The 18,037-nt window shown below is 42.0% G+C and overlaps 2 protein-coding genes across 2 annotated transcripts; one reads left to right on the top strand and one right to left on the bottom strand.

Annotated features, from left to right (window-relative positions):
• Window positions 1-218: 218 nt before the first annotated feature.
• LOC306937470 (transmembrane emp24 domain-containing protein 1-like) lies at window positions 219-6,066 on the bottom strand. The gene is made up of 4 exons (XM_079521251.1): window positions 5,813-6,066; window positions 2,937-3,034; window positions 1,334-1,526; window positions 219-1,024 (listed from the first exon to the last, which is right to left on the bottom strand). The coding sequence occupies exons 1-4, from the start codon at window positions 6,053-6,055 to the stop codon at window positions 806-808; spliced, it is 753 nt and encodes a 250-aa protein (XP_079377377.1). The 5' UTR covers window positions 6,056-6,066; the 3' UTR covers window positions 219-805.
• Window positions 6,067-8,306: 2,240 nt separating this feature from the next.
• tnfsf14 (TNF superfamily member 14) lies at window positions 8,307-15,587 on the top strand. Its single transcript, XM_079520156.1, has 4 exons — window positions 8,307-8,527; window positions 13,952-13,985; window positions 14,139-14,213; window positions 15,150-15,587. The coding sequence occupies exons 1-4, from the start codon at window positions 8,327-8,329 to the stop codon at window positions 15,533-15,535; spliced, it is 696 nt and encodes a 231-aa protein (XP_079376282.1). The 5' UTR covers window positions 8,307-8,326; the 3' UTR covers window positions 15,536-15,587.
• The last annotated feature ends 2,450 nt before the right edge of the window (window positions 15,588-18,037 follow it).

Raw genomic sequence — 18,037 nt, 5'->3', positions numbered from 1 at the left:
TTTGGTTGGGGCTGATTTGGGCTCATCCTTATCACACAATGTAGTAAAGTAATGTCAACAACTGTAATAACGGAAACCCAATTAAAAAACCTTCCCTTGAGAACAGCATGATTCAGGCTGCCGTACTGACATTTCAAAAAGAAATAAAATACCAGGGAGGAAGAAATGTTGTTTATTATTGCAATACAGTATAATACAAAGTAATAACCTCATTAATAAATACTTTAATGTTGCTTTACAATTATAATTTAAAACACAAGATCCAACTTTGCTGGCTGAGTTGAGCTGGCTTAAACTTCAGTGCTTCTGGCTGCCATAAATAGTTTGGCAGAGCTGCAGGCATGGTTTAGGAACTTTAGGGTTTTAATTAAAAACAAAAATACGAATGTGATTCATATCAAACTTGGCACGCTTCTGGTGTCATTTTTGGAAAAAGATATTGCAGTTTTACAGAAAATCTGAAACCATTTCTCAGTAGTTCCTTCCAAACAGTGTTTCATAACATGAACTACAATATGTGCAATATATCAGGTCTATAGTAGTTCACAAAAAATAAAATAAAAATAATATATATATATCTTATCAATTACACACCCCATGATGCCTTGAATTCATGTTGATTTATTTGTTTTTGTTGCATTCCTGAGCCAATAATATGATGACCCGGACATTGCTCAACAGGAGACTCTTCGCCGGTCATCAAATTATTGGCAAACTATTAATCTAGAAAATAAGTAACTTTTTTGGGTGAACTACTACCTAAGTCTTGGAAGCTCTGCAGCAGGCACACCGTCGAAGGCTTGTGCTACGTGCAGACCCTTTTATTGCTGTCGAAGAGGCGCTGCAGCGTATAGATCTGAGCGACGGCCACAGTCAGGATAACCAGCAGGTTGATGCAGGACCAGAAGGACACGCGCCACAAGTTGTCTTCCAATAGGTAGCGGTCCCGGGCCTCGAAGGCACGAAGCATGGTCTGGACCCTCTGGGTCTTCTCCAGGTGCCAGTGAATGGTTTCTACGGTCGCCTTTAAGCAGGAAGAGTGCAGACAAAGGAACAGTGCAGATTAATTGTGTGCCACTGCCACACAGTAAAATCCTCTCTAACTCAGAGAGTGTACAAATAGAAGCTGGACCTGTGGTACAGTATATGCGAGATAAAATGTAATACATTAGAGTTTTGTTATTGTAGACCAGTGGTTCTCAAAGTGGCGTCTGCGGACCCTAAGGGTTCCAGGTTCCATTTGTACAGTTATGTGAGTTATGGGGGTCCTTTAAATTAGAAGGTTTGAGGTGTACTGCTGTAGACTGTGTTTTGTTCCGGGTCACTCTCTCACCCTGAAATCCTCCAGTTTGTACTGCACCATGCTGTCCTGGGTGGCTGCGGCCACGTCCGCCCATTCCTCCACTACCTCATGGCTCTTGTCCTGACTGCTGATGATCACCTCGAAGAACACCATCTTCTCCGCCAACTTACTGAAGCTGTTGTCGAAGCACAGCCGGTAGTCTCCAACCTCGGTGAGATCCACTCTGGTGGAATAGATCAAGGACCACACCGTTTAACTCCACTTCTCCCTTCACTGCCTAAACACTAAACATTGACTCATCGCGTAAGACTGTCATAATGATGAGCTATCGTAAGATGGATTAAACCCTTGTGCAGAGGACATTTTTTGGTACATTTCAGCCGGTTTATTTACTTGTGTTTCAGGTTTAATAGCTTTCATCATGTTTATCACTCTTATGTGAGATGAGTTTTGTACCATTATACTTGATTTCTTTAGGTGGCCTAAAGGTTCCCGGTTCCATTCCTGGGAACGGCAGAACATAACATATATTTTCACAGAATCATAATAAGATTCTTTGTTTCAGGGTTCAAAAAGCTATCCAAGAATTAATACTATTCTAATTGAACTATAGGCCTACTTCATTTTTTGATATTTTCACACCAGTGGCCTGTTCACAAGCACATTTATCAGTGTGACAATCCAGCACCTGCACCTATGATGTTATCCCCCCCTCCCCCCTAGCTATTTTAACTTTTCCCCCAGGATGGATCTGAAGCCCGAACATCACAGAGCGACCCAGCAGAGCCTCCGTGCCATCACTCTGAGGTTTCGTACACACATAAAGAACAACTGTGCTGTGCTCTGCCTGTGTTTCATGGCCGCCCCAATGCTTTTCCAATGGAAGTCACGTGGTTTGACCAAAAAATTGTGTTTGATTGCCCCCCCCCCCCCCCCCCATCACACACACAACTGTTTGGTCAAACCATGTGACTTCCATTGGAAAAGCATTGAGGCGGCCATGAAACACGGACAGCACAGAGCATGTTCGTCTGATATGTGTGTACGAAGCCTCAGACCTCTGTCCCCCCACAGTCTCTCTGAAGCTCATCTGCTGCTAACCAATGCAATTGATCTTCAGCTTCTCCACCACTGCATTTTGGGACACGATCGACCCAGCCATTAGATGGCAGGTTTGGATGAAGTCAATTTGTAACTTTTGAGGGGCGCTAGCCCCTCCTATGCACAGCTGTATGTGTCTGTAGCACGGAACGTGAAGATTTCATTGGCTGAGCACGGAATGTGATGATGTATGATGATAAGAGTGCCCCTCACGTCACACAAGTGTGATTTTTGAGAGACGCTTGCCCCTCCTATGTCCATGCAGCTTTGAAGGTTTGTGTAAACAAATATTGTGTAAACAACATTGGAGATAAAAGTGAGGACGTAAATTGTGATTGGCCGGAAAGAGATGATTTTTGATGTTTTTATAACTGCAAAATTAATATTGTGTTTGTGGTGTGTTTCTGTCTGTAGGCTACACCACTTATTAAAAGCTCATTAGCTGTAGGTATTCTGGGGGTCCCATACTGGCCAATGAGGATGTTATAGTGCATGCAGAATAAAACCAGCCCTATAGAAATCTACAACTTACGTGTGGATTCCATCAGATCTCCTGAAGTCAGAGACCATCTTATATCCATTGGGGGAGATGAGGGTGAAGCCCACATCCAGACCAGACCCTGCTATCACCTGGGGAAAGAAGAAGAGATACTATAGTGGAAACACAAGGACATTCAAGGCTATTCATTTAAGGCTGATTTCATTAGACACTAATCATATGACAGAGCATAGGCATTAGACACTAATCATATGACAGAGCATAGGCATTAGTGTACTGTTACAGCAGTTAATGGAAATAAAATTCCGGCGACCCCAAGGATCAATTAATGGATAAAAATAAATTATATCTATTTTGTAATACTGTATCTATAAATTCCTTCAATAACCCAGTTGGGAGATCAAATACCGTGCTGTATTTACCTTCAAAATGAGTGCATAGCCCTTTAAATCTAACTGACAGTCACTGTACCATAAAAAAATAGAAAGACCTTAAAAAAGAATTTGGAGGTAAATACAGCACGGTATTTGATCTCCCAACTGGGTTATTGAAGGAATTTATAGATACAGTATTACAAAATAAATATAATTTATTTTTATCCATTAATTGATCCTTGGGGTCGCCGGAATTTTATTTCCATTAATTGGTAAATAGTTCATGTCCGCGATATCCCACGGTGGTGCTGGTTGTCGAGCACTCATTGGACCAGCACATGGATGATGAGACTGGTATCATGACATCTTCCTTGGTTCCGTCATTGAGGGCCATAGACCAGGAAAGCACAGAGGCTGGCGTTGCTATGGCAACCTGAAGATAACATTCTTTCCCTGCTAGCTGTAAACTTTCGACAGAGAGAAATACTCCTATCTACTTTCTCACTAGGCACCAAGGTCAAATACATGTCTCAAATCAAAAAATAGGCCTCTCAGTATGCGAGTTAACTTGACTGGGGACAGACAGTATGGAGACCGAATAAGGAGTCAACAAGATATAAGATATTAAATCTGAATGTGGCGTCAGGAAATCCATAATATAAGGCTGAGATGATTAGGCACGTGGATGGTGACATGACATAAATAGGATAAAGAGAACAACCCGGAGTAAACAGGCAGTAGGCTAAGAGTAAAATTATGATAAAAGGGCAAGATGACCAAATATGACCTATATGGAACACGGTCTGGGCCAAAGTTCTATCTGAGTTGACCAACAGAATATGATGGAGTGGCCAACTTGACATGACGTGTAAACAACATGTCAGAATTTATCTAACAGCAGTGGTTCTCAATCTGTGGGTTGGGACTAGCCTGGATCCAGCCCAAAGACCCCGCCCACTCTCTGAGTGGACTGCATAAAGCTACAGTCTGATAATCAGGCTAGGTCGGGACCCCATGCAGGGGTCACCACATGATGTTTAAAAATGTCCTTAAATTGTCAGTTCACTGTTATCTGGGATGACTTTTTTAATACAGACAAGAAAGAAAAGAAAAAGACCATTAGGCTGCTACTGCATCAAAAGGAATCAACAAACTACAAAACTGGTCCAAATTGTCATATAAGAAAGAAAAGAAACATTTTCACTATTTATCTGTGGAACTGAAAATGTAACTGCCTCAACTCTTACATTACAAGTGCTTATCAACACCCAGTTCAAATATAATTATTTTGGGGGGTCACAGGCTGAAAAGGTTGAGAACCACTGTGTTGTTACAGCAACGTGAGATTATTCACATCACAAGACTATACTAGTACCGTATGTTCTTATTTGCCTCCCAGAGAACCAGCTCACATGCCGGGCTTGGCCTTATCTCTCTCTCTACAGTAGGTCGACCGCTCTCTGGTTTTCATATTCAAATTCAAGTCCCCCGCAGGACCGTAAAACCTTCATCTCCAGAGTTAAATTGGATTTTACAGTGCACCTTGTGCATAAACTCAAGGTTATAGCTCACAGAACTGTAGTATAACTGACTGAGCTGTGCTTTGTTGTTGTATTTTATCCAGGATTGCTAGGATGTTATCATACCATAAAGGCCACATGTTTTATTCATTTTACCTTATACTTTTTAACATATTCCATACAAGAAAAGGAAAAATATAAAAATATAAATCTTATTGATATACCTGCCCCTATCTATCATTAAAAAAAATCACACCCGTGTGAAGTGAGGGGCGCTCTTATCACCTTACAACATCAATTACAACATAATGTTGGTTTAAGCAATGGGTGCTAATGTTTGTTTTAGTCCTCAACACAAACATTACATTTCTCGTTATTGTCTATGGCATTTTATTAAACAAGCATAGTTGAAAAACAAACATTAAATCCAATAATTGATTCTCTATACTACCAACCATTACTTAACTTTACCATGATTACATCAAAATGTTCCCAAGATACAACACTTGAACAGCATATCAGCAGACCTTGTGAGAAATCTATGAAAATAATAATGTGTTTATAGCAGGTGAGATAAAAGCGGTCTGCATAAGGAATATCCATCATTACAGTTATTCAGCAAGTTATTTAGTTATTCTATAGTGTTCATCATGCCCCACAGAAATGTGTCAGATGTTTGAGGACGGTAGGGGGGTCCACTCTGACCTGACAGACTAGTCTGACTACACATGCTAAGCCTAGAGGGGTCAGTGAGGGCTGAGTGCATGGTGGCATGCAATCTTTTTTTTTTAATTCAATTGTACCTTTCAAAAGCCTTGGAGTGGGTCATGGTGGGGTTGTTTTTCTTTTTTTTAAGGCTCTGAAACTGTAGTGTCACTCACAACACTGTGCTCTGCTCTGATCAAAGTCCATTTCCACGTGTTCATCGGATGGTTTCCACTTTCCAGTAGACCTATTGATTAAATATATAAACCTCCAATCATTGATTCGAGGAAGAGAAGGAGAGAGAGATTACCTGGTATTCTATTTCCATACTCCAATTTTCCGCAGTGGTTTGGAAAAAACATTCCGTTTTGCCAGCAGGTAATAAGATTGTGAATTGAGAGTCTTGGTTTGTTTTTCCCAAACCGAAAGTCAAGTCCATAACAAGCGCAAACCATGTCAGCACATAGAGTTTTGCAGAAACACTAGACAATATCCATTCGCAGTGCATTGCGAGGCTATAATTCCTGTCTATTGCTATTTGCTCATACGACATAGGATATTACAACTTTGTTACTATAAACTAATATCCCTACTGTGGTAAAACTAAACAAAAATCATGGACCTTCTTGACCAAAGTTGTTTTAGACCAATAGCGCTGTAGAAGTCTGACCCGCCTCCAATACTGCAGAGGTGGCGCCCCTGTGTGGGACGCAGCCAGAGTCGCAGCCAGTGGTTCTAGACTATCGACCGCATGTCAATTACAATTTTACAATTTAGGCATTTAGCAGACGCTCTTAATCCAGAGCGATTTAGGGATTTTTGGAGTTCGTTCCAATCAAATGGAGCACTGACAGAAAAAGCTGCTTTATACCTAGCTCTGAGTTAGCAAAAGGAACCTTGAGGGTCAGGAAGTCACTCGAGCGGGTCTGATACGGACTTGGATTCTGATCCAACATAGAACAAATGTAAGAGGGGACCATTCCTGAGTGAGATGGCTTTGAAAATGAAAATATACCAGTGCATGTCCCGCCTCTCGGACAGAGAGGACAAGCCTGCACGTTCCTATAGAGTGTACAGTGATGGGTATTATAGCTGTCACCAGTGAGGGCAGAATGGTAAACCGTATCAAGGTGCTTTAAAGTTGATGGTGTAGCAATCCTGTAAATAATGTCCCCATGGTCCAGAACCGAGAGAAATGTGGCTTCAATGATTGTTTTTTTACAGGATGCCGGAAAACAAGCTTTGTTCCTATAGAAAAAATTGTTTTACTACTGCCACATGTCGACAGGTACGGGAAACAGGTTTGCTTCTAAATGTATTCATGCAGGAGGCCTTATACGACACAATGAGGACAGGTATGGCTGTGCTCTAGTCTAGGTTGTCTATTTCTATGTTGTTGTATTTGACAGCCTGGGCACACTTTAGATTCCATGCACACAGAAGAAGCTGTGTTTTGTGTCATTTCCGTTTTTTTTGACAGCTGGTGGATGGAAAAGAAGCTCCACCCACACGGCAGGTTGCCGCTGGGGCAAGCTTTTCCGGGAATCTGGCCGACGTGGCAACCTGCCGCGTGGGTGGAGCTAAAGTGGGTATGGGCACATCTAAGATTCCATGTGCGGCCAAAGGAAGCTGACTCCCGACGTCTTTTTCGGTTTTTAGACAGCTGGTGTATGGAAAAGAAGCTCCACCCACGCGGCAGGTTGCCGTTTCGGCCAGATTCCTGGAAAAGCTTGCCCCAGCGGCAACCTGCCGTGTGGTGGGTGGAGCTTCTTTTCCATCCACCAGCTGTCTAAAAAAACGGAAATTACGCAAAACACAGCTTCTTCTGTCCGCGCATGGAATCTAAAGTGTACCCAGGCTGATACCCAGTGTTTCCCAAAAAAGGACATCTGATTGTCTGATTGGCTGCCATGCAGCCAATTAGGCCGCACACAGGCTTCTGTGACAGCATGGGCACACTTGCTGGGGCAAGCTTTTCTGGAAATCTGGCCGACGCGGCAACCTGCCGCGTGGGTGGAGCTTCTTTTCCATACACCTGCATCAATCAGAGAGGGTGATTACTCGGATGACTTTTAATAACACTTCATAATGATCAACTGGAAAAAGTTATAGGGTTTTCCCTGTTATTTCCGCCCATGTGTTAAATATGCATATCCCTGTTATTTTCCGCCCATGTGTTAAATATTGGCACTTCCTGATAGAAAGTGATGAGACATAAAAGAACAAAGAACACACACACTTTTCATGTAACAACAAGGTGGCTTGCAGTTTAGAACGACCTACGTATAAGTGCATACGTACTGTGCACGTGTTCACTGTCACAAATCATAGTTGTTTTACATTTAGTGGAAGTGAGTGTAGAAGTGAGAAAGAGAGGAAGTCTAAGATTTGAGATATTTCAACATTGTTGTTATCAAGTGGGAGGCCGTAAAAGGGGAGTTTAAGATGCATTGTACATGGTCTCTCAATTTAATATGTTCGTCTTCTACCCTTGGACTTGTTGTAAATCTCTATAGCTGTGGATTCATTTGTAATCTTTTTGCTTTACTTGCCCCTGCTGTGAGTCTAGGGGTGTCTCTATGTGATTTCTATAGTGAGACATTACTGGATGTGGTTTACAGTTCTTGTCTGACTTGCCTTGCATCTTGAACCAACTGCAGTGTAATCCCACCCACACCAATATACTCATTCTCACTACACGGAAGTCTTCATTGCTCCCCTGAGCCCCTTGGACTACAACGTGAACGCATCCTCTCCTCGATGATCATTTATTCCTTTCATACATCTCCTGTTTGAGAGCAGAACACTGAACCGAACTGAAGCCATGGATCAGGGCAGTGCCCAGTATCCCTCTGTGTTTGTAGTGGACAGCCACGGGGCCTACCCTCCAATGCCTCCCACGATCAAACGGCCGCCACGGAGTGGCAAGGTGGCTCAGACCGTGCTGTTCTTCCTGGTGAGCGTGGCACTGTTTGGCATGGCCATCGAAGCCTGCCTCATCTATCGTCTCTACCGCCCTGGCCTGGTAAGAACTAACACATTGTCTCTACTATATAGCTCACCCATGTCTAATAAAGTATTAAAGGGCCACTTCACCCCTTTTGCAACCAGATCTTATTTTAATGATGTTTGGGAGACAAGAAACACTTAAGATCTGGTTGCAAAGGGGGTGAAGTGGCCCTTTAAATCAAACAAACCTCTCTAAAGGCTAACCCTGACATGACTGTGGCATCCTGTCTTGCTGCCTCTCCTTGTGTGTCACTTTGGTTCAACCCTGGTCCCTGATCTTTGTTCTATTCTGCTCTCTCTTTGGCTGAGAGTCTCACTTTCACCGTAACATTTATTGTTGTCAAACACCTTATATTCATTTCATATTTGATCAAAACATTGAATTCCTAAGTACTTTGCACCACTGACTGTCTGTAGATTTTGTACATTTTTACCAATGTTGAAAGTAACAAGTAGCTTGTGACTATATAATAACTACATTGGATCCATTGGAACACAGGTTTGATGAAAAGTACAGATTCTGGGATTATCGTACAAGGTTTCTGCCTGGCGACAATATGCTTATACCTTAGCAGCAGTAGGGACAAGACAAGCTCACAAGCAAAGACACAACATACATCACACAAATCTACATGATAACCAAAAATGCAACGCCATACACAATAATAGTTAGACAATGATTATTGAACAACAATAATCTGCAACAAGGACATTACACAATATTAAATTGCTATGCTATGAACTGAACAAATGAATTGAACATTTAGAATAAAGCATACAGTATGTGATGGAGAGAAAGGGTTTCTATGCATGTGTCACATCATCATGTATTTTGTCACAATACTATTATCCAAAACAAAATGTTGACAATTCAAAAGAACTTTGTATATTTCAGCAGTGAAAGAAGTTGTGACTTTCAATTTTAGCTCTGATTTTTTGCGACCGCTAGGTCGCAGTTATACGTGCAGGAAGCATGTAATGCAGGAAGCAGTCACACAGGAAGCATGTAATGCAGGAAGCAGTCACACAGGAAGCATGTAATGCAGGAAGCATGTAATGCAGGAAGCATGTAATGCTGCTGCTGCGCTCTTCATGTAATGCAGGAAGCATGTAATGCTGCTGCTGCGCTCTTCATGTAATGCAGGAAGCATGTAATGCTGCTGCTGCGCTCTTCATGTAATGCTCTTCATGTAATGCTCTTCATGTAATGCTGCTGCTGCACACACACAACACACGGGGGCACACGCCACACGGGGGCACACGCCACACAACACACGGGGGCACACGCCACACACAACACACGGTGGCACACGCCACACGGGGGCACACGCCACACAACACACGGGGGCACACGCCACACACAACACACAGGGGCACACGCCACACACAACACACGGGGGCACACGCCACACACAACACACGGGGGCACACGCCACACACAACACACGGGGGCACACGCCACACACAACACACGGGCGACACGTGTTTTGCCACTACACACTCACACTGCCACCACACACACACACACACACACACACACACACACACACACACTGGAAGCCACCGCCCACTCCACAAAGTGTGATCTCAAGCTCCGGACAAACAGTGGACTGCATTAAAGGAGGAAATGTCGCAGCACGATTTTGCTTAGTCCTTCTAAATCTATATGGCTAACTCATTGAATCTCTTAGTTACATCAATATTGTTCTTAGAAAATAGTTGGTTTGTGCCTAAGTTAAGACAAGCCATTTCCCATGATCACGGTGGTTTGACTCATACTTATAAAGAATCAACTAACGCTAATGTTACTGCCGTCCAAATATTCCACATTTCTGAGACAGTTCATTTACAGTTGTGACGACACAAAGACAACTCCCTGACAATATCGCTGAGACAGTTTATTAGTGTGGTTGCCCTAACAGGGCAACTAGACTATAGTACTTGGAACACTATTATTCTTTCTAGAGTAACCTTTTTTTGGAAACGCTACTCCTCCCAGTTTGGACGGCACGCACTTATGTCGCCATATGTCAAATCGACCGGCTTCATCGGTGTGCTTGTATTTTGCTAAGAGAAATGTTGTAGAGTTTAATTGATATTAATTAATTACTGAATTCATTTCACCCATTCTTGACATTATTCCGGTAGACTGTCTCAGCCCTAGCGGTATTTGCTTTATCGCCTTCAAGGCGGATTACTGGTTTTAATTTATAAGCTGTATTAATATAGTGGTTGCAACTGTATTAATTGATTGCCAGAGTCCCGTGGTGGGAGTTCTGCTCTGATTTTGGTCAATATTAAGTAGTTCCGTTCATTTTGTGGTGGGCACTGGGGCCACAGCAGTAAAAGTAAATTAATTCACAAAACTAACGTAATTTGTATTGTTGACCTATTTTTTAAATATTAGCGCAACTTTCGTTCAACTTTGACCATCTAACACATGGAACTATTTTTTGGGTGTAGTGATATGGACAAAAAAAAACATAGTTCCGTGTGAGGGGTCAAAATGAACAAAAGTTGCACTAATATTTTAGAAATAGGTAAACAATACAAATAGTTTTGTGGATTAATTTACTTTTACTGCGTGGCCCCCTGTGCCCCCCACAAAATGACCGGAACCAAAACCAGAGCAGAACTCCCACCACGGGACTCAGGCAATCAAGACAGTTGCAACCACGAATACCAGATATCCACGCTTTGGGGCCGAGCTATCCACGGCTTGGGGCGAGCCGTCTTCACTTTTCGAAATTCCGGGGCGAGCCGTCTTCACTTTTCGCGGGGGCGAGTTGGAAAAGGGGCGAGCGGACCTGTTACCGCAACGACTATGGCATTTAAGCTATGAATGGTATTTCATAGCTTAAATTCAAAAAATCTGAACCATCCCTTTAAGACAGAAATGAAAGTGATCCCCTCCCCCCCATCATGCCAGTAATTGTTTTTCTTTTAAAAGTGCTGAATGGTAAAATTATTTCACTATGGGGAAGAGGATGGAGTGGAGATGGAGAAGTATCTTAGCCTTAACTTCATTTCGGAGACATTACGTTCCAGTAACACGTTCTTGATGTTCCGTGACGTTGGTCTGGTCAGGTGCCTTTCCGTTTCCACGCACAGGAGGTGGTCTGTTTACTGCATGGTGCCTGCGATCTACTAGCTATCTAAAAATAGCAGATCGACGAGCGCTGCGTGCCACGCTGAAAGCTTACAGTAGGCTACATCTGCTATTTTTTAACACTTGCATAGACCCTGCAAGGAACTGGATTATGGGTAGCCTACTTTATGTTCAGATTCAGAAATCCTCCAAAGTGATGGCCAGGAACTCAAATCTGACAGATTTCAATTTCCCATGTATTCTCAACAGAGCAACTCCAGCTGTATGTTTGTTTTGTTTTCTGGATTCTAGCTTTTGGGTAAACATTTAGCTTTTAGGATGAAATGTTAATAACAAATCAACACATGTTGCCCATATTTAAACCTAACCCAAACCTTAAACCCAAACCAATCCCCTACATCTATTATTCTAACCCTTAAATACCTAATCTTAACTTTTACCCCAGTCTTTCTAATTGAAACCTTATAGCCCTGAAATGATTTCCTAGCCATCAAAATGACCCTTTCATGGGAACCTAAACAATGTCCCCATAAGGTTAGGTTTGAATCGTTTGATAGCTTTTACTGTGCGCAATCACTCACGCACGCACACGCACGCACGCACACGCACACACATGCACACACACACACACACACACACACACACACACACACACACACACACACACACACACACACACACACAATGTTGAGGTTGTTATTTATATGAAGACTGAAGTAAGGCTTATTTAAGTCTGTCAGGCGTTTTGTGCTTTTATTTTTGAGGGCAGGTTTAATGTTTGTTTTTAGTTCAATGTTTGTTTTAAAAACGCCATTGACAATGAAGGGAAATTTACTCATCTTGTCCCTAACACAACATTAAATGCCATTAACAACAAAGATAATTTAATGTTTGTGTTGGCACCGTTTGTTTTACATCACCATTTAATATATTAGCGCCCCTCACTTAGTTCACAGTGGTGTGATTTCTATTTTTTATACATTTTTATACATTTTCTGTGTTAAATCAATCAATCACAACACCTAGGCACATCCTTTCACCTTAAAGGGATAGTTCAGATTTTTTAAACTTAAGCTGTATGAAATACTTGCCATTAATATAGTGGTTGCAACTGTATTAATTGATTGCCGTGGTGGGAGTTCTGCTCTGGTGTCGGTCAATATTAAGTAGTTCCGGTCATTTTGTGGGGGGCACTGGGGCCACGCAGTAAAAGTAAATTAATTCACAAAACTAACGTCATTTGTATTACGTGTGGTTGTTACTGAACATCAACCAGGACGAGCACATCACCAACAAGCGTCTGTACGGGGCATTACCAAGTGTATCAGAGAAGATAGCAGTAAGGAGGATGAGACTAGCTGGCCACTGAGTGGCCACTGCCACCGACACCAAGAACTCCCAGCCAAAAAGCTTGTACTGTGGGAACCAACACACGGGCATCGATCGAGAGGACGTCCCACACCTACCTATGTGGACGTACTAAAGAAAGATGAAAGATGCTCGTGCAGAAAGCACAAATGAGCTGGCCAGATGTATGTAGAACCGAGATGACTGGAGACGCCGATGGAGGGCTCGTCTGAGGGCGACGTAAAGAGATTGTTGACCTATTTCTAAAATATTAGCGCCACTTTCGTTCAACTTTGACCCCTCTTTCATATGGAACTATTTTTTGGGCGTAGTGATATGGACACAAAAAATATAGTTCTTTGTGATAGAGGGGTTGCACTCATATTTTAGAAATAGGTCAACAATACAAATGACGTTAGTTTTGTGGATTAATTTACTTTAAATGCGTGGCCCCCTGTGCCCCCCACAAAATGACCGGAACTACTTAATATTTCACCAAAACCAGAGCAGAACTCCCACCACGGGACTCGGGCAATCAATTACTACAGTAGCAACCACTATATTAATGGCAAGTAGTTCATACAGTTTAAGTTTAAAAAAAATCTGAACTATCCCTTTAAGTATTGAGAAGCCCATAATGAATTCATGAGAAATCCATGACATTGCTGAGCATAGTATACATTGATTTGTAGTTGACAGCACAAGGACATGCTTGCCACCAACATTCTCCCATTCCCTTTCTCCTTCCCAATCCTATTAGTAGCATACCCCTGTCACAAAGTGGGAGAGTAGATCAGCACAAAGTCAATAAAAAACATGAAAACATTCAAAAATGAACCAGGACGCAGGCTAGCTTGGACCCAGGCAAGGACAGCAAAAAACGCACGCACGCACGCACGCACACACACACACACACACACACAGTCACACACACACTCATATTGTTCTGTACCAAGGAGTAATCCCTTTTCTTTCTCACTCTAGACGGAGTCAGCAACTGCTTCAAAACTTATTGGAGGTATGTATCAGTCTTTTATTCCATGTTCCATTAATTAAGTTCATCATATCATTACTGTTGAGTGGAAACGTAGTCCAAAACCATTCCTTTCTGTTTATTATTATCATTATTTTGACATTTGGTCATTTATTAAAATGACCTTTCCCAACACAGAAGCTGTTCCACCACCAACTAAACAACCACCAAACCCTGTGGTCCTGCCTTCCAAACCTGTTGCACATCTGCAAGGTGAGATCTTTACCTTTCAAAGTTGAGCTCTCATATGGGTGGATTAGTACGATCTAACACTGCTCGGTGATGATTGATATTTCATCACCGTCTTCCCACAATATCTGATAGACAATTCATTGAGCACTGACCAGAAGGTTCACACGCACAAATAATTTGCTGTCAGTTACCATGTATAATCTTCCGCCGTAGTCGGAAGAAGACTCACCTCTTCAGACTCCACCTTAGCCTGTAGCACATGCGGTAGCACTTGCCCTAGCCTTGACGACCTTGCAGGCTTATATGCAAAGGCTAAAATGTGAGATAATGTTATGTAGACAGATGCCAGGTCATTTGTAGACCTGGCATCCTATAATGTGTATAGTTTCAATGTACATATTATAGTTTTATTTATTTTTAAATATACTGTTGGAGTATCACCAGGAGTGGACCTGGTGAGACGTAGGAGGGGCCCGGACAGGAGTCTAGTCCTTCCATGCGCCAGAAGCGTACCTCCCAGCCCTGGCAGAGTAGTTCTGGAGTAGTTCCAACGGATTGTGTGGCCCTGGTTTTTCCCTAGTGGGACTGATTGAGGGTAGCTACTGGGACGTAAGTCGGGACTTGATCACCCCGGCTGGGTCGCCTGAGTGAGGGGTATGATGTTGGTAGACCCGAAACCCCGTTGACCTCAGGATAAAGTTAGACTGAGGATAGGTTCTTGGTTTACCTATGTTTCTAGATGACTTTCTATAGCCTGGTTTTGGCCAGACTCATAACGTGGATTCACTGACGCTTCCTCGTTAAGAGTCTGGCCAAAGCCAGGCTATACTCTATGCATTTGATGTATTACCTTGTGTTTTCCTTGCTTACTGTAAACCGCTCTGGATTAAGAGTGTCTGCTAAATGCCTAAATTGTGTAAATTGTAATCTGTGACCATTGTCTGCTCTGTTTTCCAGCCAGTCAAATGCAGGCCCGTGGAGTTAAGATCATGTCATGGCGCAAGGACCCAGACATCCTCCGTGAGATGGAGTACAAAGATGGAAAACTTGTCATTCAAACGGAGGGCTACTACTATGTCTATTCCAAAGTGTACTTCACGGAACGCAATGCATTCAACCACTGTGTCAAGGTCGATAAACCACGTTACCGTAAGCCTATAATCCTTCTGGAGTCCAGAAAATACTCGCACAACTCAGGAAAAGGACAGGTACGATCAAACAGCTACTTGGGTGGAGTGTTTCACCTGTTCAAAACAGACAGCCTCTTTGTTGAAGTGAGCAACACCTCACAGATTGTACAGCTCTGGGCCCATGAAAACTATTTTGGTGCATACATGATATAGAATAGTGTTTCTCAATGGGGGAGGTACAGCCTCATACTATGTATGCAATTTGTCTAACTCTCCACTGATTAAAGGAATTAATTTTGTTGATCAAAATTATGTTTTGTATTTTTATTCTTTCAATGTATTGAATAGTAAACATCAGTCTAACTCAGCTTGTTTTTCTTGCGATTATCTGAGCTTTTTAAATGATATAAAGCATAACATCTAATCAATAACATATCTATGAACAAACACAAGTTTATCACTGTTGTAACTATTAGATCATTTTTATCCTTCATACGCACAAGATGTTTTGCAATTTAGTGTCAAATAGTTATTGGTAAGTTATCGTTTTTGCACGTTTCCTAGCAATAGAAGTAATCTATAGGCTTTATCGTAGGCCAAGTATGACACAATGGGCACAGACTTGTAAACATTGTTTTTATTTTACATCTTCAAAGTGAATGTGTAGGCTATTCCTACAGTTTTCAGTTGGCCCTTTGGGGCTCTGTTATTGACATGAATGTCAAGACTTCTGACAACACAAACATTCAGAGTTGTTGGGCGTCTTCTGGGTTCGGTAACAATCCACACCTGGGCTTTATGTATGTGGAGTAAACTATTGCATGTCTTGGCTAGGCTGTCCTGTATAGCTTCTGATGAGTGGTCTCAGAAGCAGAATATCCACCCACTCAGTTAACATACGGTAGCAGCTAACCACAATGTCTACTCTACACACGCCTACAACGATAATTTCAAAGTTGAGCCAATTGCAGTTCTGTCACTTGCACTATAAATACATAAAGATCACAACCACTGGAGGCTTGTTTATAAATGAATTGGTCATGGTTTCCATTGTTTCTGAAAAACGTATGCAAATTAAGATATGCAAATTATCTTAACTCTCCAGTGATGAACAGAATTAATTTGTTGATAAAAAATTATGTTTCGTATATATATTATTTTTAGTGAATTGAATATCAAACATTTAGCAAACTCATCATAGCCATGTGTTTCATGGCCTCATAGCCTATAGATTCTAGACTTTTTGCCATTGGTCATGGAAAAGAAGCTGTATCTCTCACGCGAAGAGCTTTTGTTCTTATTCCTGTGCAGTCACAATGCTCTGTGGCTCTTTCCGTTACGCCACCTATACGCCACAGGACACGAGTATATGTGTTGTAAACTGTGCAGAGGAAGTGGAGGTGGGGACGACTGGGGGAGATGTGAACAGAACAGCAGGTAGCAACACATGGGTCTGTATCGCTGACTCATTTCCGGTGGTGCAAAACGTACTCAAATTATTTTACTTGAGCAAAAGTACCTACACAGCAATGTATAAATGCTCTGTTTCAAGGAAAAGTCTGCAATTCAAAATGTACATACATACAAAAGTATTGGCATCAAAAGTTTTTAAATGTACACCTTATATACCCACACACACTCTGATTAAGGACATTGCACACACGCACACACCACACAGACTGTGGGTAGTGGGGCAGACAGGTCCTATCATGATATGTCAATACTGTTGATGAATGCATTCACAATGTATTCATTTATTCAGGTTAGTTTATTGTAACCTGTGGTTAGCTCATTGTCACTGGTATGGCCTATCCAGTGCTGGCACTCTTCTGTCTGAATCTGAACTGCTGAACCAGAGAAGGGCTCAGTCATTCAGCTTAAGAAGGGGGGGAAGGTGCCAAGTACTGTTGAGGAGTAGGGGTGTTCCACAATGTTGATGAGCAAAGTATTTCTATTATCTGTGGAAATGAATGCAAACCCAAATGATGTTTAGTCTAAAATAGAACATCTATTTATTTGGTTGTGTATTCATGTTCAGCGGATATCTGTGAGCTTGTAGATAAGCTGTTTAGATTTAATTGCTTCTCTGTTTGTGGTAGAATCCTCTCCTATAAAAGGGAGACTGCACAGTGCAGGCAGAGCTAGTCAGTTATGCTCGGGCAGGCAACATGCAGTGAGAGAGCTGCTAGGGCACAACAACGAAAAAGGTAAAAATAAGCTACAAATGTGGCACGTTTTGAGGTTTTAGATTAGCTATTTTCAAATAGCCAAACTATCGGTATATATAGGGCTGACGTGACATGGTATATTTTGTAATAATCAAAGTAACTGTACACTTAGCCGCAATTTGCAACTCTAGATTTGTTTACAATGGGATGAATCTAGAGTTGCAATACCCTCCATTGACTCCCCACTCATCCAATTTGGTTTGTGATCTGCCGAGCTTGTTTTTCATAAAAATCTCCCGTAGACATGTTATGAGCTACTTTCTGTCAAGAAATTCTGTGCAGATGATTCTTTTTCTAAGTGCTGGAGTTTGGAAGCACTCGTCATAAGTCACTGAACGGCCCAGCGTACCACCTGTTTCGAATTTGCACATAATGCAGGAGGCAGCAGTGCGACCCGTTAACACAAACGAGTGCTTCCAAACTGCAACACTTCACCTACAAAAATCACCTACAGAGGATGTCTTGACAGAAAGTAGCTCATAACATG

Source organism: Electrona antarctica (genome assembly GCF_951216825.1).
Source record: "Electrona antarctica genome assembly, chromosome: 14".
Taxonomy (NCBI): Eukaryota; Metazoa; Chordata; class Actinopteri; order Myctophiformes; family Myctophidae; genus Electrona; species Electrona antarctica.
Note: the sequence above shows the minus strand (reverse complement) of the source record. Positions and strands in the feature narration are given on the sequence as shown.